Below are 23,524 nucleotides of genomic sequence, written 5' to 3'. Positions count from 1 at the left end.
TTGTTAATCAGTTATGCTCTGATATAAAATAAGAATTTAAAAACAAACAAGCAAACGAAAAACCTGTGCTCTAAAAAAAAACACAACAAGTTGGGATATTACTTCATGTACTCTTTTTAACAGTTTTCTACAAAATTACTTTTAATGGTTATGTGTGTTTCATTGTTTGTATTTGGCATAATCCACTTTACCTCCAATTTTTTTTTTTTTTTTTGCGGTACGCGGGCCTCTCACTGTTGTGGCCTTTCGCGTTGCGGGGCACAGGCTCCGGACGCGCAGGCTCAGCGGCCATGGCTCACGGGCTTGGTCGCTCCGCAGCATGTGGGATCTTCCCGGACCGGGGCACGAACCCGTGTCCCCTGCATCGGCAGGCGGACTCTCAACCACTGCGCCACCAGGGAAGCCCCATTTAAAAATATTTAGGTTATTTGCAGTTTTTGTGCTGTAATTCTGTATACAACATCTTAGTAGAAACTTTCGAAAACCTTCTGGGGTCGCCCATCCCAGACTATCTCAGTGTGTTCTGGCCTTTTCTGCCTGCTTCTCTCTCTCTTCCAGTACTTCCTTCTTTAACAATAAGACCAGATCAGGTGGACAAGCTATTCTTCAAACAATTTATTAACTATCAGGCAATGAACATGATGGCCTCTGTGAATTCAGGGATCAGAGAGAGACATAGACCCATTTTATTTGCCAGAGATAAATAATTTCAATGCATCAGTTAAGTGTTGTGATAATTTTATGTATGTATCAGGTCAGTGGAAACTCAGAAAGAGAGCAGTGGTTGTGAAGGCAGTAGGCAGAGGAGAAAGATCTGGGACTAAGCATTTAATTAAGCTCTCTTAATATGCCAGGTAATATGATAGGCATATTACTAGGCTCTTAGTTTACAACAGGGAGGTACATAAATTATATTTTTTGCATCCACCATATGAGGAAACTGAGCTTAGATAGGTAGATAATTTGCCCATGCTCACTCAAGTAGTAACTGGGATAATGCCCAGAGTAAACCCAACTTGGTGTATCTGACTACAAAGCCTCAGCTCCATCTGGGACCCCACCCTGCCACACCAAAGGAAAGATTCCAGGAGGAGCTGAATAGAAAGAAGCTAGAATGGCAAGTAGACGTTAGCTAGGTGGAGCGGGTGGGGTCATTGTTTGGAGCTTGGGAAGAGGTTTGAAACCAGTGAGGGGAGTCGAAGAGAGGTGATATGAGGCTTAAGCCAACATTAAGAAAAAATTTGTATATAGTAAAATTCACTCTTTTGGGATACAGTTCTGTGAATTTAGACAATTTAGAACTTAGAGTCATGTAACCACCACACAATCAAGATACAGAACTAGTCTGTTCCCCCCGCCCCCCGAAATTCCCTCAGGCTTCTCTTTTTTAGTCAACTCCTCCCACCATTCTCCACCTCTGACAACCATGGGTCTTTTCTTCATCTTATAATGTAATATAAATGGAATGTCATATAATGCCATATAGTAAATGGAATCATACAATATGTAGCCTTTTGAGTCTGGCCTCTTCACTTAACATAATGCATTTTTAATTAGGCGGCCATTAATGATGTAAACGTTACTGTATAATTTTGCTGTAGTTTTTTGCTTATTTCAAAATGTGCTTATATCATCCCCAAGTCCAGCTTCATGTAAACAGCATGGTTTTTTTTTTTTGGCTGAGAAATGATTAATAGTTATAGCTTCAGATATCAAAGAAGCCCAAAATAGACTCCTGATAAGTGCCCAGGAGAAAGTAAAATAGAAAAAAAATCAGCTGTCTCTCCCTACACCCTATTATGTCAGCCATCTCCTTGCCTTTTGCATGTAGAAATCTGCATGGAAAGTTTGCTACTGAGTGTGACCTTTGCCAGCATGAAAAAAAAAGGGAACAGCTGTTACCATAAGAGGGTGGAAGGAATTAATGTTGTTCCTGGCCAGTTGGCACTGTGTGCCTTTCTGGGACAGTAACAACAGGTGACCAACTTCTGCTTTTTATTTTTGTTATCATATAAATAAATAGGCTAACTTGTTTTTTGTGCGGAAATCTCAGGGTCCATATTAAAATAAACCGCCCACGTAGTTGTCCTGGATTTTTTTTTAAAGCTGTTTAAGTACATACACAAATTTATTTTAAGTGTCTTAATGAACTAAGAGACTCCAAGGTTGAGGATATTATAGGTAATTATTGACAGAAAACCACAAAAAGTAAAAACCTTCTTTGGTAAATGTCACTTATATCTAAACTGCACTTTATCCCTTTTGTTCCAACTTAAACAGAAAACCAACAAGATAACTAAGTACTTTTTATAGTAAAACCATGTCAGCCACAGAGAGGTGGCGACTACAAGCCAGTGACCAGAATGTACGTGTTCCTAAAAGCCGAGGGTGCACTGTTCTTTGAACTCTTGCCCCTGGATACTTTGAGTGCCATCTCTGTGAATCACACCCCAATATATAGTGCTCTTGACCACTGACCCCTCCCATGTGGCTCCACACTCTTCACCTTCTCCCCTTCTACCTTGCACAAACTCATCTTCTTGAGGTACAGCTTTCATCAAGTCCTTTCTTGCTCAGGAGCCAGTGTTGATTTTTCATTTCTTTTTGAAGCATATCAAAATTATTTACCTGGAATTGAAAATCCTTATACTGTAGTTTTGCTTTGCCCATTCATATTTCTCTTATTCCTCATTTCCCTCTACCCTATTATAGTTGGATCATCCTGTTGTTTTTGTTTTTTAAATTGTCTGGCAACAGACTGAGCTCAGGTATCAATCTTTAATTCATTACTAATTGTTTCCCATTGCAGGTATTTTGAATATTTTTTTCTACTCTATTAAAACCTCCAGTTATCTCCTGCTCTCCTCATTTTTTAGCAAATGGTACCGTTTCGCACTTCATTTAGAAGGCTTTAGAGTCAGATAAGTGCATGTTTGAATCCTGGATGCATCACTTACTATCAAGGCTGGTAGACAGTATACATCTGAGTCTTCCTTTCCTCTGCCCACAACCCTCCCGTGGACCTCCCCAAGATCTCACAACTAAAAGGTTGAAGCAGAACCCAGCTCCTCCAGCACCAACTGGCATCTGTTCTGAGTGGCCAGAGCTGGTGCAGTACTAGTTGTTAAACATTTTTAATTTCACCCTTATTACATGTATGACTTTAAGTTACTTATCTTCTCTGAGTCATCCTCTCATCTTTAAAATGGGGATAATAATACCAAGGTGACTCTTTGTTCATTCATCAAATATTTGTTGAGGGCCTGCCTTGTGCTAAGCACTGTGTTAGGTGCTTGGGGTATATCAGAGAACAAAACAAACATATTCATGCCTTCTTGGAGCTTGTGTTCTAGTATTCTGAGGATTAAATGAAAACTACTGTTAAATGTTCAGTATGGTGCCAGACCCATAGTGGTGCTCACACTGTTTCAGCCCCCTTTCTTCCCTTTTGCCACACTGTTTTCATCAGGGCCAAAGGGCCCAGGGGAGTGTGGGAGGGGGAAAGGGTGAAGCCAATACTAATAACTGGATATGGCATCCCCAGAGAGTAACCAGGACCTGACTACATTGCATAGCAATACAAATCAAACAGGAAACACTAAAAAAAACCCAGCACTAGCCAACCTTGCTCTTGATGAGTTAATAGTCTTGGTCATCTATGTATGCTTACATTTCCTCTCATCTCCTGTGGATCCAGCTCCATCCATTCATCCTCATTCTCAAGTCCTCCTCTCCCACCATCTGCATTTCACCACATCAGTTCACTATCACATCTTTTGCACCATAGAGAAGACCAAAAAAATCATTAACCTTCTTTTGCCGTATTTGTCCTTCAAGGTATAGACCAAGTTCTCCCCCTTCCTTCCTTTTTATCACAGGGCATTTAAAAGTTTCTACCCACTTACTCTCATTCTCTAATTCTTTTCAGTTTTTCTGTTTTCACTCAGAGTACTGCAGTCCTTCTATCAGGATTCATCAGTGACCTCTTGTGTGTTCTTTTTCTACTTAGCTTTTTAAGTGGCATCTACTTAAGACGATCTGAACCCAGAAGGCTCACGGCCTCATCGACCCAGGGTTTGAATCCTAATTCTGCAACCTAAGTTGCCTTGGGTAGGTTTCTTCATCTTCAAAATGATGTAATAACATTTCCCCTTTAATGTTATTAAAGACCATCTAGCATACTGTCAGGGAGTTAAGTAAAAACTGTCATTGACATTTTTGAAAAGTACCCCCTCATTTTCCCTGACACTATTCTTTCATGTTCTTTATCCTACTTACCTGGTAGTTCATTGCTTATTAGTTGGCTATGTTGTCTTTCTTTTTTCTTTCTAACATTATGGTTGTTGTCACTTTCTGTGATCTTCATAAAATCTCATGGCTTCAGCTATCCCCTTTATAATTGAAATTTCAGATATTCATCTTTACTCTGCATTCTCTCTTGAGTGTCAGATATGAATGTCTAGTTGTGTGCTAGACATGAAACATTTGTCAAATGATCAGAACTAAGAATCAGGAAGGAGTCTCTGCATTTGATCTGTAGAGGAAACAAGCTATCTTACCTGGCAGACTTATTAGTTTCACTTGTTGATAAAATTTTGAATGGCTTTATTTACTTTTGGACATCTAATGATCCTTTATAAAGGAGGGGAAGAAAAACCTTTATGTTCAGAAATAACATACAACTCCTGTCAATTGGCAGGAAGATTCTTCATGTGATTCTGGAAAGATTTGCAACACCTGTTTCCAAAGAAAGCAAGAAAAATATTGCATGTTTTTCTCTCCAAAATGTATTTTGTTCAAACTGAATTGGACACCAAATAAAGAACATTCCTTAAATTTGGAATGAATAGAATTTTCTAAAAACTTCTCAGGTAACACAAAGTAGTAAAGAGCCAAAAAAAATTTTATTTACTTTTAACCTTGGACTTCTAAAAGGAGAAAATGAAAGGGTGTGTAGAAGCAAATTTCATGAAAGTAACTGTAGACTTACTTGTTAGACCCAAATATACATGTAGAGAAATGAACAAACATGGTTAAATTTATATATGCTGGATTTTTTTTTTTTGGAAGGGAGAATATTTCTTACATATGGGTTTTATCCATTACCTTTTTGGTAAAACATCAGCTCCTAGAAGCAGTTCCCTCACTGTTTATTTTTCTTGTAAGTTTTGCTGAGGTTTCTTATTTCTCTTCCATAGTTTGCCTCAAAGTGTACTTACACATTAGGATGGCTCAATCAACCCAAGTGTAGTAGATTAAGATATATGCTAGGTCACACAGAGCAACTCCACCTTCACCCCCAGTCTAACCAACAGAAGGAAATCAGCTGTTTGTCTCTACACAGACCAGCTTAAGCTCATACAATCATGGATTGAAAAGGGACCTGAGAGATGTCATTGTTCTTTTTCATTTGTAGCTAAGAAACTGAGACCCTGGTGGTTAGTGTCCATTCCTAAAAAAGAGGTGGTATGATATGAAAAGAAGAGGAACTTTTTGTTAAAATCCTGGCTTCCCTCTTTACCAACTGGGTAATACTGGTATCTGCCTTAGTACACACCCAAGAGCTGTGTACTCTTGGGTGAGTTGCTTAACATCTGTGAGTTTCTGATAAAATTTAGCTCAGAGATACAGTTAGTGCCATTTAAAATTTTTAATAATTTGCTGTATTTGTGTTTTGTTTTCTTAAACTTGAGCAAGACTGATTATTTTGTTAACCTATAAAAACTCATTTGGTGGGGCTTCCCTGGTGGCACAGTGGTTTAAGAATCTGCCTGCCGATGCAGGGGACACGGGTTCGAGCCCTGGTCCAGGAAGATCCCACATGCAGTGGAGCAGCTAAGCCCATGTGCCACAACTACTGAGCCTGTGCTCTAGAGCCCGCGAGCCGCAACTACTGAGCCTGCAAGCCACAACTACTGAAGCCCGCGCGCCTAGAGCCCATGCTCTGCAACAAGAGAAGACACTGCAATGAGAAGCCGTGCACCACAACGAAGAGTAGCCCCCGCTCGCCGCAGCTAGAGAAAAGCCCGCGTGCAGCAACGAAGACCCAATGCAGCCAAAAATAAATAAATAAAATAAATAAATTTATATTAAAAAAACTCATTTGGTTTTATTGATCTGAGTTTTTGACCAATTGATCTGATTTTTCCTTTTTCTATTTCATTAATATCCTATATTCTTTCACTTTCTCGAGCTTTTAAAAGATAAGTTATTGTGTTGAATGTTTCATTAATTTCTAATGTGTAAATTTAAGACTACATTTTCATGTGGAGTATTTTAACTTTATACTTTAAATTTTGATTTGTCATATTTTCATCATATCAAACATTTGTGATTTATATCTTAACTTTTCTATGACTTAGTGACTTGGAAGTTTTCAAACATGCAGATTTAGGGGGATACTCTTTCTTTCCCCTTTGTAGAATTGTTAGAGATAGAATATAGGCAAATATCTGGCAAATAGTAGGTATTCAACAGATTGTACTTTTCTTTAAAGAAATAAACTTTGACGCTTTTTAAAAAAAAAATTTAGTCTATTTATTTTGGCTGCTTTTTTGTTCTTTGTTGTGGTGCGCGGGCTTCTCATTGCGGTGGCTTCTCTTGTTGTGGAGCATGGGCCGTAGGCGCGCGGGCTTCAGTAGTTGTGGCTCGCGGGGTTGGTTGCCCTGAGGCATGTGGGATCTTCCTGGACCAGGGCGTGAACCTGTGTCGCCTGCATTGGCAGGCAGATTCTTAACCACTGCGCCACCAGGGAAGCCCAACTTTGACTCTTGAAATTAGAACAGGAAACATAATATTGCAATAAGTATGTAAGTAATACTAAAAGTGACTTTAGTTCTATAATATAGCCAAATAAGGAGACGAAGTATAAAGAGCAAAGAGGGATGATGGGAAGAGGGTAAAATTGGGAGGAGGGGAAGGAGGAAGGAGAATTAAGGGAAGTTGTAGGAATATCAGGTTGAATTAATTCTAGCTTCTTTGAGGTCATATTCTACTGATCACTTAGGTCTGTGGACTTTAGGATATTAATTATTTTCATTATGTTTCATATACTTTTATAGTAAAAGTGTCCATAGATGACCGTTTTTGGGTGTGTGTGTGTGTGTGTGCGCACAGGTTGTGAAACTATATGGCAAAAGTTCATATGTTTTTGAGGAGAGGGTCCATAGTTTCATTAGAATCTTAAAGGGGTCTGTGAACCCCAAGAAGTTAAGAACTGCTACTTTAGAGGCTTCACTATGTGGGATAACTTGAGAAGCCTACCAGGAAAGAATTCTGTTGTTTCCTGTTCTAACAGTAATGACTACTACCCACTTGAGAGAGATTGAGTGTTCCTTATAATTCCTTAGGTTAGAAGCAGATGATCAGGCAATGTACTTAGAACAGATTAGCTTTTACTGAAGTGAAACTTAAAACTATATTGTATTTTATAAGCATAAGTATTGTGCTGCTTGGAATGAATTAGAAAAACCTAAATGCCTTTGATTAGTATTATTTGTATACAGCTAAGCCGAGTGTTCATGGCCTCCATTCAGGGCAGGAATAATTCTGGGAGTAAGAAGAAGCAGTTGGTAGCTGCTCTGCAGATGGGGTGCTGTAAAGGCGGGCTTTGGGCAGCCAGAGACAAGAAGGCACTCTGCTGGGTTAGAGATTAAGGGCTTCTTACCGCAGGGCAGAAGAGTGGGAAGATTTGAGGTTGGTGAGCAGGTAGGAGAGTACCCCAGACAAACTTGACCAGCCCTCTTCCTTCCCCTTATAGGAAGGTTAGTTACCTGGAGAGAGAAGTCAATTTAGGGTTCTTAAATTTGAGGGATGCAGCAGGGACAGGTTCTTTAAAGGAAGCAAGCCAAAAGTATTCACGTAGGGGAATTTTATTCTGGGCATTGGCTCACAGTTAAATCTATGTTTATTTACTCAAGTACTTCATAATTATTTCCTCTTAAGTTAGGGAATCAAAATTAGTTTTGCTGTGTATTAAGTGTTAATGAAATTTGATGGCTCTCAACCTTAGTTTATATATATATTTTTTTGCGTTACGCGGGCCTCTCACTGTTGTGGCCTCTCCCGTTGCGGAGCGCAGGCTCCAGACGCTCAGGCTCAGTGGCCATGGCTCACGGGCCCAGCCACTCCGCGGCATGTGGGATCTTCCCGGACCTGGGCACGAACCCGTGTCCCCTGCATCGGCAGGCGGACTCTCAACCACTGCGCCACCAGGGAAGCCCTACCTGATTGTTTTTATTGATCTCTATTAGTCTTGACTTCAGGCTTTCTTTGAGACTGTTTTGTTCGCCTGGCTTGTTACCACCTCCAGTGCCAACAATCTGCAAATCTGTCTCTACTTCTGATCTTCATCTTGCATTATATTCCTTTCTCCGTTCAGTGAATTTTTACTGAGAGCCAACTGTGTGCCTGGTCTGAAGGATACAAGAATGATATAGTCTTTGTCCTCAAGTTGCTGACAAAATGCAAAAAGCAGTTTAAAATACTATGTAATGGATGTGTGTCCAAGGTGCCATGGGGCAGATAAGTAGGGAGTGCCTTACTTATCAGGGAAAGGGAAACAAGGGGACAGGTATCCCCAGCAGAAGGCTGAACATATATGTAGGTACCTAAGGTTTTGAAAACATAGTATGTTCAGACAACAGCAAATGGTTCAGTGTGATCGGAGCCTTAAGAGCTGCATGGGGAAGAGTGAAAGATGAGGCTGAGCATTTAAGGTGTCAGATTACCCCAAAGGCAATATTTTCAATACTCAACTAATTTTCTTTCATCATAAACCAGCTGCCCATCCCAACTTCACATTTTTGTCAATGGGACCATCATTCTCCCTATTCCCAAAGCCTGAAGTGTCATCTTCAGGTCTGCCTCAACAATTGTGACCAGTTCTCAAATTGAGTCCTTTCCATATTCAAAACACTCTTTCATGTGTCCTTTTCTATTTTCCCTGTCAACATACTACTTAACACTTAATTAGTAGATTATTTCAAAGCTGTGTTAAATGCTCCTCTTTCTAATTTTTTTTTAAAGTTAATTTTTAAAACCTCTTATTTTACTCTGTTACTAATCTTGAGCAAAAGAGGACAGTGATATTTTATTTATTCCTACAGGATAAGTCCTTTCTTAGGCCAGTATTTTAAAAACATAATTCTTTTTGTTAAACCCCAAAATCTCAGGTTCTCTTACTCTCATTAAAAACCACACAATTGTGGAATTAAGAATAATCTGCAGAAAAGAAGATTTTGTTTCATTAACGTTGAGTTTTTATTATGAACATAACATGTTGTTTATACTGAACAGGCTTTTTCAGAGGACGGGTACCCCTCACCCAAATCATCTTCCTTGTCACAATTCTGTTAACTTAGCGAATCACTTGCCTCCATGGGAGACATCATATATACACTGACTCTAGGAACAGATAGCCTGTGTTGTAATCCTGGTTCCACTACTTACTAGTTCCAGCAGGGCTCCTCATTTCTTAAAGCCTCATAATAATTTTATGTGAAAAAAGGGGGAAGTGATGTTACCTACTTCACAAGGTTGAGGTAAGGATTGAGTTAATCTGTGTAGCCTAGTGCTTGGCATATGTGAGCACACAGTACATGTTTGCTGTAAAATGTTATGTACCTTGAAAACTTCTTGCTCATTCTCTCTGTACTCTTGTTGGTGTGACCTCATGCTGCTCTTGCATCCCTCTACCGCTAAATGCTCTCCTTGAGGCCCTCCCTATTGCCTATGATTTACCTGCTGCTTCAAGTTCAGCTCAGTTGCCTGTTCTTTAATAGTCTTTTTTAAAAAATTAATTAATGTATTTATTTATTTTTGACTATGTTGGGTCTTTCTTGCTGCACGCGGGCTTTCTCTAGCTGTGGAGGGCAGGGGCTACTCATCGTTGCGGTGCGCGGGCTTCTCATTGTGGTGGCTTCTCTTGTTGTAGAAACAGGCTCTAGCCACGCGGGCTTCAGTAGTTGTGGCATGTGGGCTCAGTAGTTGTGGTTCGCGGGCTCAGTAGTTGTGGCTCGTGGGCTCTAGAGCGCAGGCTCAGTAGTTGTGGTGCACGGGCTTAGCTGCTCCACAGCATGTGGGATCTTCCCGGACCAGGGCTCGAACCCGTGTCCCCTGCTTTGGCAGGCAGATTCTTAACAAGTGCGCCACCAGGGAAGCCCTAATAGTCTTTTCTAACTACTCCAGTTCACGTTGACCTCTGAATTCCTATAGGGCCTTTTATATCATTTTAGAAATTAGTCATATTTTCTCTTTTATGGTATTCCTTTTAACATTTACATGCAGTAAAATGTACTTTTTTTTGGTACAGTTCTGTGAGTTTTGACAAATACTTAGAGTTGTGGAATTACCATCACAATCAAGATATAGAACAATTTCATCATGCCTCAAAAATCTGTCTTAGTATTATTACTTTTAAAACTGCTTCCTGAGTATGCCTTCTGTTGCTACATGTACAATTTAGCCTCTTGAACCGAGTGCCCGTTTTACACTAATTGTCTCCTCTATGTATGGCATACTCTAGTATCAAGGATATAGTAAGTAGATGCTAGACTGTTTGAATGTATAAAACAAAGCCTAAGAGTGTGGTAAATTTAAACATACTAAGAAATTACCAATTTATTTAACTTCTCTTTGGTCTTTCATTTTATTTGGGTGAAAAATTTCAAATGAACATTATTCCTGTATAACTTGTTAAAGTGATTTTGGAGCCTTGCCAGGGCTAATAAAAATCATTTTTTATTTGTCTTCGGAAAACAAAGGGCTTGTTTCTGTTCTTATTATCAAATATACTTACAGTTTCTATTTTTTCTAACCCTATTAATTTAAATTTTAATAGGAAACAAAATTTTGTATCTTTTCCCTCCCTGACTGCATTTGGCTGTTATGATGTATTATTGATTATTAAATGTATTTACTGAGTTTTGCTTTTTTTCTTAAACGTATTTAATGTATTGAGCAATTCAGTTAAAAATGAATTACATACAACATGTAAAATACAAAACTTTCCTGTTTTCTCAACTTTATTTTTTCATAGGCTAATGTTGCTGTCTTCCTTTGGGGTTTCCTTTATTGATTGTCCCTAAAATCAGAGGTCAACGCAAGTAAGAGAATTAAACTTGATAAAGGTGGGGCTGATGTGGACAAGCTAATGATGCATGGTTTCCTCAGTCTTTACTCTTGGATGTAATGGAATAGTGATCTTTTTTCAGAAAGGGCAAAATACGGTTAAGATTTGCATCCCATTCAGTAGACTTTACTTCCTAATGAAGTGAATTGAATTTAACCATGTGTGTCTTTTTTTCCCTTCCCTAACAGCTTCCATGCCTATGGCTGTTCTAAATTTGGGCCAAATATATCCATTTCAGAGAGGCTTTTTCTGTAAAGACAACAGCATCCAGTATCCGTACCATGACAGTACCATCACAACCACTGTCCTCAACACAGTGGGGCTTGGTTTACCCATTTCCTGTGTAAGTAAATGAATAAGTAGGTAGTGATGGGTTTGTTGTGCTGGAGGTTTTTTGAAGTGATCGAATTGGGGTGGGGGTAAATCCATAGTACTGTCGTCACCAGTGTTGGTGTGGTAAATGATTGCTTAAAGAATATAGCCACTGCTTCAGTCCAGGGCAGTGTTTCTCCAGTTAAAGGGAGATATTGCCCCCAAATAACTTGATGTCATCATAAAGAATTATAGAATGATTATTTTAGAATGAGGAGTTCATTTAAGTCATTTTGGATCAACACTTTTCAGTAGACAAGTGAAGAAACTTAGGCCCAGATACTTGCTCAAGCCCAGTAAGCTATTTTATGGCAGAGCTGAAACTAAGATTATGCTTGTTTTATCATGTTAAATGGAAATTGAGGCCACAAAAAAGGAGGTAGATTTATTTGTTAAATTTGAGAATACAGCTCATCAGAAAGAATGTAAATACATACGCAAAAGAAGATCCTCAGAATATATCAAAACTGTATCACTGCTTTTTAAGTTGTACTATTCATCAGTTTGTAGGTTAATATTGGGTTTCATTACTTTAAATAACTGGACACTTTGCTTCTAGGTTAAATTTCACAAACTAGCTTCAGGTTGGCACTTGAGATATTGTGCTTACTTTCTCTATCCTTTGTTCGGATTCCTGCACCTTGCCCTATGTCTCTCTGTGTGAGTTTGAAATGGATAAGAAGAAGCAGAATAAAGATTTACCTCCTTGAGTGTCTTGGGAGTCCAGCAGATCATGCCATACTTCTCTTTCGACAGCCTGTCTCTCATCAGTTGCCTTCCCCAGATAGTTGACTTACATTTTTTTTTTTTACTGTTTTAGCAAACTGAAACCTTATTTCCACAGTAGGACAGACTGGCTTTTCTTTCCCTATTTTGCCCCCAAATTGGCTAAGAATAATAGCCTTGTTCTTTGGTTTTTCAGTTCATATCTGAGTTCAGTTCATATTTGCCTTTTTTGGCTAGCAAATTATTTTTTTATTTTTTGGTGATGTCTTTAGCACAGTATTCTGAAGGTGAAGGGGACTTGGATTTAGTTATGTTTCAAGATATATTAAATATTTCCACATGCAGTCTATACATCCTAATTTGATTAAAGCCACTTTTATAGGAGTAAAATGGAAGGAAAATTTGGGGTCAGTTTAAGGAAATATTTACTTTTTTCCTAAGAAGTAAACTCCGTGATAACTGGTAACCTCTATTTTAGCCACCAGGCTTATGAAACAATGTGCAGGAAAGCATATGGATAGATGGAAGAACATTTATGTAAACATATCTTAATGTGCAAAAAAACCTTTACTATAAGTTCATTAAAAAATGTGTTATTTGAAATCCTGTTATGTCTCCATTGTATGAAGTGTTTGCCTGTTAAAATTCTCTTACTCTAGGATGTGGATTACTCCCATTTTTGATTGGGGATTTTAGCGACATCATTCTTGGTGATTATTGTAAAAAACACAGAAATGTCAATAGCCTTTTAAACCAAAATTTAGAGTAATGGACTTTGGATTATCCTTTTCAGCTGTTGTGGTGTGTGTGAATGCAACAAAAAAAAACCCAGGATTTTGTATTTCAGCACAAGTATTTTTCTAGCATTGATTATTATGTAGATTATTGCTACAAGTATTATTAGTGTGCTGTATTAGGTAGATAATATTCACAGTTTTAAAGGATAAAATACAACTTGGAAGAAATATTTTCCCCAATTTTTGGTATTCTAATTGCTTTCAGATTACTTTTTTAAAATCACTTTTACTCCCTTTATTAATGTCTGAGGAAAAAGACAATACAGGATAAGTTTTGGGGATTGAATTATTATATAATACTGCATCTCTAAAGTTTGAGATTTGGCAATATTTGGGAAGATGAGGGAGATCATTTACTGTGGATATATGGATTTTCTCAAGTTCTTTGTTTTTGGCATGTAGTTTGAAAAATCATATTTCTTTAGGTGACTGTCCCAAAGGAGGTAAATGAGGCCCAGTTTTTTAAAAAATTTTTGAGTAGCTACTTAAATGGTAATAAAAAATTGCTATGAAGAAAAAAAATGGATGGGTTAGTAATATGTTTATTTTTATAAGCTGTAAAGTAATATATAAGTAAAGTGTTATATAGGGCAAAAGTGGCCATAAGAACCCTGCCCTGTAGGAGGACATTGGTGTTTGTTGGGTTTTATGGCATGACAAGTCTCTCGTGCCACCCTTTCCTGTACTAGTCCAGAAAGCTGGTATCAAAATGGCCTATTGCCCACAATTGAATATTTTAACTCCTTTGTTTCCATGTTGACGTAAGTGCTGTGCTGCCTTTTCCCAGTTTCCCCCCTATTGGACAAGGCAATAAGCTTTGCTAGGGTAAGAATGGTCTGTTTTGCTCCACTTGTATCCTTAGTGTCAAGCACATTGCTTGGTATGTAATAGGTGTTTAATAAATATAGATAGAAAAGTTTAATGAAAAAATACTAAATGTAAAATGGAATAAGATTGTCACATGTTTAATAATAATTACTACCATGAAAATTCAGCTTAATTCTTTGGAAATATATTGTATTTCCAAGTCATCTCTTAATATCAGATACCTCATTAAAATAGCTTTTCAGGAAAAAAAAAGGAACACTATCATACTGAATATATATCCTGATTAGAGATATCTTAAAATATGGAGAAACGTCTACTGGAATGAAAGAAATATGGTATTATGGAGCTTAATTTCTTAGGTTGGAAAAAAGTTTTATTTCCTTGTTTGCTTATTCCGATGTGGAGCTGTATTTTTTTGTCTCCATTGTTGTGGAAAGTACTGCTTCAGTCAGTTCATATGAGCATTTATTCCAGCACCCTTTTTTTATATAATTGTCACAAAATGAAGTAGTACCAGATGCATCCCTAAGTAATTTGTTATAATCACAAACATTTTCTTTGTTTAAAACTGCTTTTTATACTACCGTTGGAAGAGGTAATGTATAAATTTGGTATATTAAGTATTTGTCGTACATCCATTTTACAGAACGCTTGAAAATATTTTGATAAGTTTTAATATATTGGATGAACCTAAAGGAAAGCAAAGTTATATAAATATTGAGTATATACTGCCAATAATGAACACTAAATCTCAGTTTCACATTAGCCAAGCTTACTGAATTCCACTGCTGGTTTCCTCAATGCTGTGGCTTTTTAAAGGATTCATAGGAAAAAATTTCTGCTCATAAAATCTTCTTTTTTAAAAAAATAAATTTATTTATGGCTGCGTTGGATCTGTTGTGTGCAGGCTTCTCTAGTTGCAGCGAGCGGGAGCTATTCTTCATTGCAGTATGCACGCTTCTTATTGTGGTGGCTTCTCTTGTTCCGGAGCTCGGGCTCTAGGCGAGTGGGCTTCAGTAGTTGCGGTGCATGGGCTCAGTAGTTGTCGCTTGTGGGCTCTAGAGCGCAGGCTCAGTAGTTGTGGCGCACGGGCTTAGTTGCTTCGTGGCATGTGGGATCTTCTTGGACCAGGGCTCGAACCTGTATCCCCTGCATTGGCAGGAGGATTCTTAACTACTGCGCCACCAGGGAAGTCCCAAAATCTTCTTTTTAAAAGTAGTTTCAGGGAATGTTATGGAATGCCTTTGCTAAGGTTAAGTGGTCAAGAGCTGTTGCTTCACACACTGCATACATCTCTATTAAATTACTAGACATTGTCTTTTAACTTTTCTACTGATGTATCTTGACAAATCTGCAGGATTTAAGTGGGTTAAATGTTATTCCTGGATGGGAATTCTGATTTTTGAGAAGCCCTAAAATCTCTTTCTACTAAGTGAGCTTCATCAGTGAATTATATGTGATAAGAAGATAATTGAGGGCTTCCCTGGTGGTGCAGCGGTTAAAAATCTGCCTGCCAATGCAGGGGACACGGGTTCAATCCCTGGCCCGGGAAGATACCACATGGTGCGGAGCAACTAGGCCCATGTGCCACAACTACTGAGCCTGCACTCTATAGCCTGCGAGCTGCAACTTCTGAGCCCATGTGCCACAACTACTGAGCCCATGTGCCACAACGACTGAAGCCTGCAGGTCTAGAGCCTGTGCTCTGCAACAAGAGAAGCCACGACAACGAGAAGCCCGCGCACCACAACAAAGAGTAGCCCCTGCTCGCCACAACTAGAGAAGGCCCGCGCACAGCAACGAGGACTTAATACAGCCAAAAATAAAAACAAATAAATTTATTTAAAAAAAAGAAGATAATTGAAATTAAAATGTTCATTTTGCCTCCCACCAGAAATTAAGTCCTTTTACAGAGCATCTAAACTTGCACTGAGTTACACCTCTACCCCTGCCACTTTTTCAAGCAGAAGTGACATAATTTTTTAATTTGTTAAATATTGAACTGGCAAAATGACCAAACAAAAATATTTTTGATGGATGTAATGAGATTAATATGCAGTTATGTTAAAATATATGAAAAAGGTCAAATTTATCTTTTCATTAATTCCTTTTTATAAAATAGGCCAAACACATATATATATTTTAAAATAAACCTTTCATCTCTGAATACATGAAAATTCTAGCATGGTAATATCTGTGTTTTTCTGTTATGGACCAAAGAGTTTGAAGGCAGAGTATCTCAGTATAACTTATTTTGGGAATGTCATCCGTCATACTTTAGGTAAAAGTGAAGTGAAATTTGTGTTACTATTTCATAAGTTTATTTTCCTCTTTCATAAATACTGTTTTGAAAACCCTAGCTGGGGGTATTATATACTCTACTTTTTTAGGTCCTAATAAATTCATTGAACTTGTGACATTGTTTCCTTGAACATTTTTGTAATTAAAAATAAATTTGCAGCTTGGATCTGGCAGTGAGTTTTTAGAGAACAATGCCAAAAGCATGGTCAGTGAGAGAAATAATTAATAGGTTGTACTTAATTAAAATTAAAAACTTCCACTCTGTGTAAAGCTACACACTGGGGGAAAATATTTATAAAACACATATCTGATAAAGGAGTTGTGTCCAAAATATACAAGAACTCTTAAAACACAACAAAAAACAAACAGCCCAATCAAAAAGTGGCAAAAAGGTCTGAATAGACACCTCAGTGAAGAAGGTATACAAATGGCAAATAAGCATATGAAAAGATGCCCCATATCATACTTCATTAGGGAATTGTAAACTAAAACAACAGTGAGATTCCTCTACATATCTATTAGAATGGCTAAAATTTGAAGCACTGACAACAGCAGATGCTGTGAGGATGTGGAGCAACAGAAGTTCTCAGTCATTGCTGGTGGGAACGTAAAATGGTAAAGCCACTTTGGAAGACTGGCAGTTTTTTACAAAACTAAACATAGTCTTACCATAGGACCTAGCAATGGAGTTCCTAGGTATTTACCCAAATGCGTTGAAAACTTATGTCCACATAAAAACCAGCACATGATGTTTATAGCGGCTTTATTCATAATTGCCAAAGCTTGGAAGCGACTGAGATGTCCTTCAGTAGGTGAATGGATAAACTCTGGTATAGCCATGCAATGGAATATTATTCAGCTAAAAATAAATCAGCTATCTAGCCATCAAAATACATGGAAGAACCTTAAACACATATTGCTAAATGAAAGAAGCCAATCTGAAAACACTACCTAGTGTATGATTACAGCCATATGACATTCTGGAAAAGGCAAAACTATGGAGATAGTAAAAAGATCAGTGGTTACTAGGGGTTGGTGGGAGGATCTGTCCTCCCACCAGGAATGAACAGTTGGGGTACAGAGGATTTTTAGGGAAGTGAAAGTATTCTGTATGATATGGTAATGATGGATGCATGACATTATGTATTTGTCAAAACCTATAGAACTGTATAACACGAAGAATAACCCTTAATGTAAACTATGGAGTTAATAATAATGTATCAATATTGGTTCATCAGTTGTAACAAATATACCATACCAATGAAAATTGTTCGTGATAGAGGAAATTAAGGGTGGTAGTTATGGAGAGGGAGTGTATCTTTTACTCTCTGCTCAGTTTTTTTAATAAACCTAAAATTAAGAAATAAAGTATATTAATCTTAAAAATTTTGAAAAGAAAAAAAATTTGCTCACAAAGTCTGGTGAAATGTCAGTGTTCTTAGTCTAAATAATATTAGTAATGGTGATTATCCTCATAGTGAATAATTTTATACATTCGTTGCTAGGAATAGGATTACTTGATAAGATGTAAAGAGTAAAATTTCAGGGCTTTGCTTCATATAATTTATCTATTTGTTAACTCATTTTATGAGAGTATTTGTTTTGCCTTGAGATCATTGGTTCTTGCCAAAGGAAAGGAGTGCAAAATTGGTTGACAGTTAAATAAATAAAATACTTTTAACTTATAAGACAATATCTAGTGAAGACTTAAATTTAGAAAACATGATAGTACTTAAAAATTCAGTGCAAGCTTTCAGTTTTCATAATGAAAAAAAAAAGCAACTGAAATCGTGTCATAGTCCTATAATTAAGAAAATATATGTGTGGGATATATTTAGTTCATTTTATGTAAGGGACCATTACCATTTCAAGTTTTATTATGTAGTAGATCTACATAATACATTAAAAATTTTTTGGCTCTCTGAAAAATAATAGGTTGAGTTTAGCATCGTTTTTTTTTTTTTTGCAGTATGCGGGCCTCTCACTGTTGTGGCCTCTCCCGTTGCGGAGCACAGGCTCCGGACGCGCAGGCTCAGCGGCCATGGCTCACGGGCCCAGCCGCTCCGCGGCATGTGGGATCTTCCCAGACCGGGGCACGAACCCGTGTCACTTGCATCGGCAGGCGGACTCCCAACCACTGCGCCACCAGGGAAGCCCAAGTTTAGCATCTTTTAACAGTGAAGATTTTATCTAAATGCAGGTTCACAGTCCATTACCCGGAACTCTTGGAGCCAGAACTTTCTGAATTTTTGAAAGGTTATGTGATTCATACACCTTATGTAATGCCCTCAGCAGGGTCTAGGACAGTACCTTGTAATCAAAGACACTAATTTTTATGTAGTGAAATAAGACTAGTCAAAATAAGTGGGGTAAATAAAGGCTGGGGTCATTCCTTCATTTGTTCAGGTTAAGTTTTGCCATTAGATAAGTTCAGGTTAGGCTTTGGTGCCAAATGTCATGAAAGAACTAGGATTTTGAGGGCTTTGGGTTTTGGAATAAGGGATTATGGACCTTTTTTTTTTTTTTTTGTGGTATGCGGGCCTCCCTCTGCTGCGGCCTCTCCCGTTGCGGAGCACAGACTCCGGACGCGCAGGCTCAGCGGCCATGGCTCACGGGCCCAGCCGCTCCCCGGCATGCGGGATCCTCCCAGACCGGGGCGCGAACCGGGTTACCCTGCATCGGCAGGTGGACGCGCAACCACTGCGCCACCAGGGAAGCCCTATGGACCTTTTAATGAAAGCTGATTTAAAATTATTTATTTCTTAGTTATGTTATATGGTTACTTTAAACAAATATTTGAAAATCCTAAGTTTAGTTTTTGTTGAGAAGCAGGACCTATGGTTAAAAGTGTAGGCTTAGAACTGTTTATGTGAAACACTCATTTGTGATTGGAGCGCAGGGTTAGTGATGTAAACCATAAAACATGAACATGTCCAATGCAGTACAGTGATTTTTGAATATTACCTTATTCAGTAATTGTGAAGTATGAGCAAAAATATTATCCTGTAAAGAACATTTTGGTGTTTCCCTGTAGCTACAAATAGCTTATATTTCATATCTGGCTTTCTGGAAAATCCCTTAATATTCTACTCTAGCCAAATTATTGTGGGCTCCATCTTTAAATAAGAATTTTAAAAGGGTCTCCACCATTTCTGTCAATTATCTTTAAGCTTCCATATTTAGAATGAGAATGGGATAGCATTTTAAAAATGGCTGTTTACTGCTTTATCATGAACCTGTGTTTCTAACACGACAAGAAATGAAATTCTGTTTACTTGTAGAAAGAAAAATTTTTGTGTTTTTACACCTGTTTTTGGACTACGAACAGTCAACACCAGTTCAGAGTGTGGTTCAGAAAGGTAACCTACTTTCAGAAGGTACGTCCCAGTTGCTGCATCTCTGGCACCAGGGTAGGTAACAGCAGTGAGGAATCTTTTTAATCAGACTTTCCAAAGGCTGTCTTGGCTTAGAGGGCTGGGTGAGTGTGAGAGGAGATTAGATTTGAGATCTTGTTAAATCTAGGGAGATATAAGCAGAAGGTCACTGGCAGGACAATAAGAGTGGGGAGGATGGTCTAGTGATTCACTGATTTTCTCGGTAGAATATGTGGGATTGTATATGTTTTCAATCAAATACATTCTTATGCTTGAGTATTAATCTTCTGATACACTTAAAGGCATCCTTTTAGAAGCTATCAAAATTTGAGAGAAAAAATGAAATTTCTGGCAAATTAATTTCTCTGTAACTTGGGGGAGTATGCCCTTGTGTAATTTTAGCAGCAGATTTCCTGTTTCCAAAGTGGAGAGTAACTGCTTTGTGGGACCCAGTAAGAAAAATCACTGGACAAGGAGATGGAAAGAGCAACTGCAAAGGCACCCATTTTGTTTACTGTAAAATTTTGTTTATTCTCTAAGAAAAGATTATAATTGGATACTCATTGGTTTAGAATTTTTGCATATATGGTAAATGGAAGGCTTTGTTTGTTCTATCATTTATTGAGTGTCTTTTGTATCTGAGGTACTTCTGTGTTATAGATTCTTTCCTCATAACAACTCTCTGAGGTTGGCAGGTATTTCTCTTTTATAGCTACTAAGAGGCCAATTTGGGATTTTAACCCCACCAAGTCTGCATCCTCTGTTCACATTCTTTTTGACAGTCCCTCATTGTTTTCAGTGTGGTGTGGGTCTATTTTGATGGAAAGTAGATAAATCCAGTAAACTCTTTTGTTTTGGTTTTCTTTTATCAGTTAAAAGTTGTGAATATGAGTCTAGGTGGTGAAGATTAGAGAAGAGTGGTGGGAAACTTGGGTTCGTGTGATAGCAGCCACCAAAGCATGTAGTGGAGCTTATCTGTCTAGGTTGACTTTATCACTTAGAAGAATTTCTGAATCATGATCTAGACTCGTTGAGTGAAAAATCTGAATTTGAATCTTGTTTCTTAGCTCCTACTCCTGAAATTCAATCTGACCTTATGCAAGTCACTGTTCATATATATTTCTCTAACTATAAAAAGGATGCTTTTTGGTCTATCAGAAAGCCATGAGAAGAGGGTTTGTTGTTTCATTGATGCCAGCACCTAACCCATCTCAAAGTCTGTTCTTGTTCTTAAGAAGAGTTCACTGATTTAACTCCCAGTATAGTAAACCGCTTTGGTATTATACTTTGGAGAAAGGCACTGCCAATTATCCATCGTTTATGTAGGAGTGTAATGCTTTGCTTGTATTTCTTTCCCTGATCTTTTCTCATTGTCTATCTTTACTACTCATTTTGGGCTTAAATATGCTTTTCTCTGGACCTTAAAGCAACTCTAGAAGAAGCATGGTCGATTATTGTAGTTGATATACTTCAGTAGCTTCCTTGGGAATTTTTTAAGAATAAACTGCTCTTCCCCCTCCAATTTAATAAGAAATTTTCAGTTCCCTTAACTTTTCTACCTCAGAGATCCTGTCCTTTGTCTGCCCCAGCCATTTACCTCCCATGTCATATCCTAGTTGATGCCATTTCTAATAACTTAAACCCCTCCATAATCTGAAGTTTAAGCATTCTACTCTATAATCACCACCTTTATGCGAATAGTTCCTGTCAATCACAAGCAATTTCCAAGTTGTTAAATCCAGGGCTCTTCAATCTTACTTGAATCTCTCAGCACCATAATAAAACATTTAGAAATGTTTTATTTTGAAAAAATTGTAGACTCATAGAAGTTGAAGAAATAGTTCAGAGTTCCCATGTACCCCGTCACACAGCACCCCCCAAAGATGACATCTTACATAACTATGGTTAAATCATCAGTACTGTTAACCAGAATATAGACCGTATTCAGATCTCACCAGTTTTTACTTGCACTCTTTTTGTGTATGTGTATAATTCTGTGAAATTTATCACTTGTATGGATTCATGTAACCATGACCACAGTCAGGGTTCAGAATTGTTCATCACATGGAAACTCCCTCCTACCATCTCTCTGTGTCACATCCTCCCCCAATCCCTAACCCTTGGCAACCACTAACCTAGTCTCTACTATACCTACTATAATTCTATCAAGTATGTTATATAAATGGATTCATACAGTATTTATCCTTTTTAAACTGGCTTTTTTTCCCCTTGGAGTTAAACCCTTGAGATCTATCCAAGTTGTTGAGTGCATCAATGATGTGTTGGTTTTTTTCTTTTCTATTAAGTAGTATTCTGATATATGGATGTATCACAGCTTACTTTTATCTGTTTGTCTACTAAGGAACATGTTGGTTATTTCCAGTTTTTGACTATTACAAATAAAACTCTATGAACATGTGTCTACAGGTTTTTGGGTGAATACAAGTTTTGATTTTTCCAGGGTAGATAGCTAGTAATAGGATTTCTAGGTCTTTTGGTAAATGTATGTTTAAATTTATAAGAAACTGCCAAACTGTTTTCCAGAGTGGTTGAACCATTTTGCATTCTCACCAGCAGTGTATAATGTTCTGCATCTTCACCAGCACTAGTATTGTCAGTATTTTGTATTTTTACCATCTGTAAGTGTGTAGTAATATCTCATTAGGGTTTTCATTTGCTTTTCTCTAATAGCTACTGATGTTGAACATCTTTTCATGCGCTTGCTTGCTATCCATGCATACCTCTTTGGTGAAGTGTATGTTCGAGTCTTTGCTCATTTTCGGATTAGATTTTTTGAAACTGTGTAGTTTAGGGAGATCTTCATATATTCTGGTATAGAAAGTCTTTTTGTTGAATAAGAGATTTGCAAGTATTTTTTTTTACCAGTCTGTAGCTTATCTTTTCATTTTCTTGAAAGTATCTTTTGAGAGCACAAGTTTTTGGTTTTGATGAATCAAGTTGATGAATATACATTTTTTTCTTTTATGGACTTTGCATGTGGTGTTATGTCTAAGAATTCTTCACCTAACCCTATTACAAAGACTTTTTTCTATGTTTTCTTTGAAAAGTTTTATAATTTTCTGTGTTCTCCTTATCTCTGTGATCCATTTTGTGTTGAGTTTTGTATAAAGGGTGAGGTTTAGGTCAAGGTTCATCTTTTTTTGTGTGTGTGTATGGGTTCCAACATCATTTGCTGAAACGACTCTCCTTTCTCCATTGAGTTGCTTTTGTACCTTTGTTAAAAAAAAAAAAATTAGTTGGCTGTCCTCTTGTGGGTCTATTTCTGGACTCTGTTCTTGCTTCATTGATATACTATATGTCTTTCCTTCCTCTTACACCACACTGTCTTGATTACTGTAGTTATATATTGGTGGTAAGAAAAGATATACTGAGTAGCTTAAAATCAAATGGGAAAAAATAAAATATAGTACATTTTTCTAAAAAAAAATTCAGGAAGTATTACTCCTCCAAGTTTATTATTCTTTTTCAAATTTGCTTTAGCTGTCTAGCTCCCTTGCTTTTCCACATAAATTTTAGAATCAATCTATCTATGAAAAAATCTGGCTGGAATTTTGATAAGAATTGCATTAAAAGCTGTAGATCAATTTGGGCAGAATTGACATCTTTGTTAAATATTCCAATCCATGAAGATGATATGTCTTTTCATTTATTTAGGTCTTTGATTTTTTTCACCACTGTTTTGTAGTTTTCGGCATACAGATCCTATATTTTATTAGGTTTATACCTAAGTATTTCAGTTTTCTGAACTATTATAAATGTTTTTTTTTTTTTTTTTTTTTTTTTGCGGTATGCGGGCCTCTCACTGTTGTGGGCTCTCCTGTTGCGGAGCACAGGCTCCGGACGCGCAGGCTCAGTGGCCATGGCTCACCGGCCTGTGCGCTCCGCGGCATGTGGGATCTTCCCGGACCGGGGCACGAACCCGTGTCCCCTGCATCGGCAGGCGGACTCTCAACTACTGCGCCACCAGGGAAGTC

The 23,524-nt window shown here is 37.8% G+C and overlaps 1 protein-coding gene across 4 annotated transcripts in view; it reads left to right on the top strand.

The window, feature by feature from the left end:
• The window catches only part of PLPP1 (phospholipid phosphatase 1), a 119,216-nt gene that overhangs the window by 19,546 nt on the left and 76,146 nt on the right, over positions 1–23,524 (top strand). For 2 of the 4 annotated variants that reach the window (XR_008618057.1, XM_055086559.1), the window contains exons 2-3: positions 11,320–11,474; positions 19,437–19,565. The exons of 1 other annotated variant lie outside the window; for it this stretch is intronic. Coding sequence is in view for 2 of the 3 variants with exons in the window: in XM_055086559.1 (XP_054942534.1) it covers positions 11,320–11,474; positions 19,437–19,565 (284 nt within the window). In the remaining variant the exon portion in view is untranslated. The remainder of the gene's footprint in view (positions 1–11,319; positions 11,475–19,436; positions 19,566–23,524) is intronic. One more of the 4 variants, XM_055086560.1, reaches the window with a different exon arrangement.

This window comes from Physeter macrocephalus, chromosome 8 (assembly GCF_002837175.3).
Source record: "Physeter macrocephalus isolate SW-GA chromosome 8, ASM283717v5, whole genome shotgun sequence".
Classification (NCBI taxonomy): domain Eukaryota; kingdom Metazoa; phylum Chordata; class Mammalia; order Artiodactyla; family Physeteridae; genus Physeter; species Physeter macrocephalus.
The sequence above is the reverse complement of the archived record's forward strand: the minus strand, read 5'-3'. Positions and strand labels throughout refer to the sequence as shown.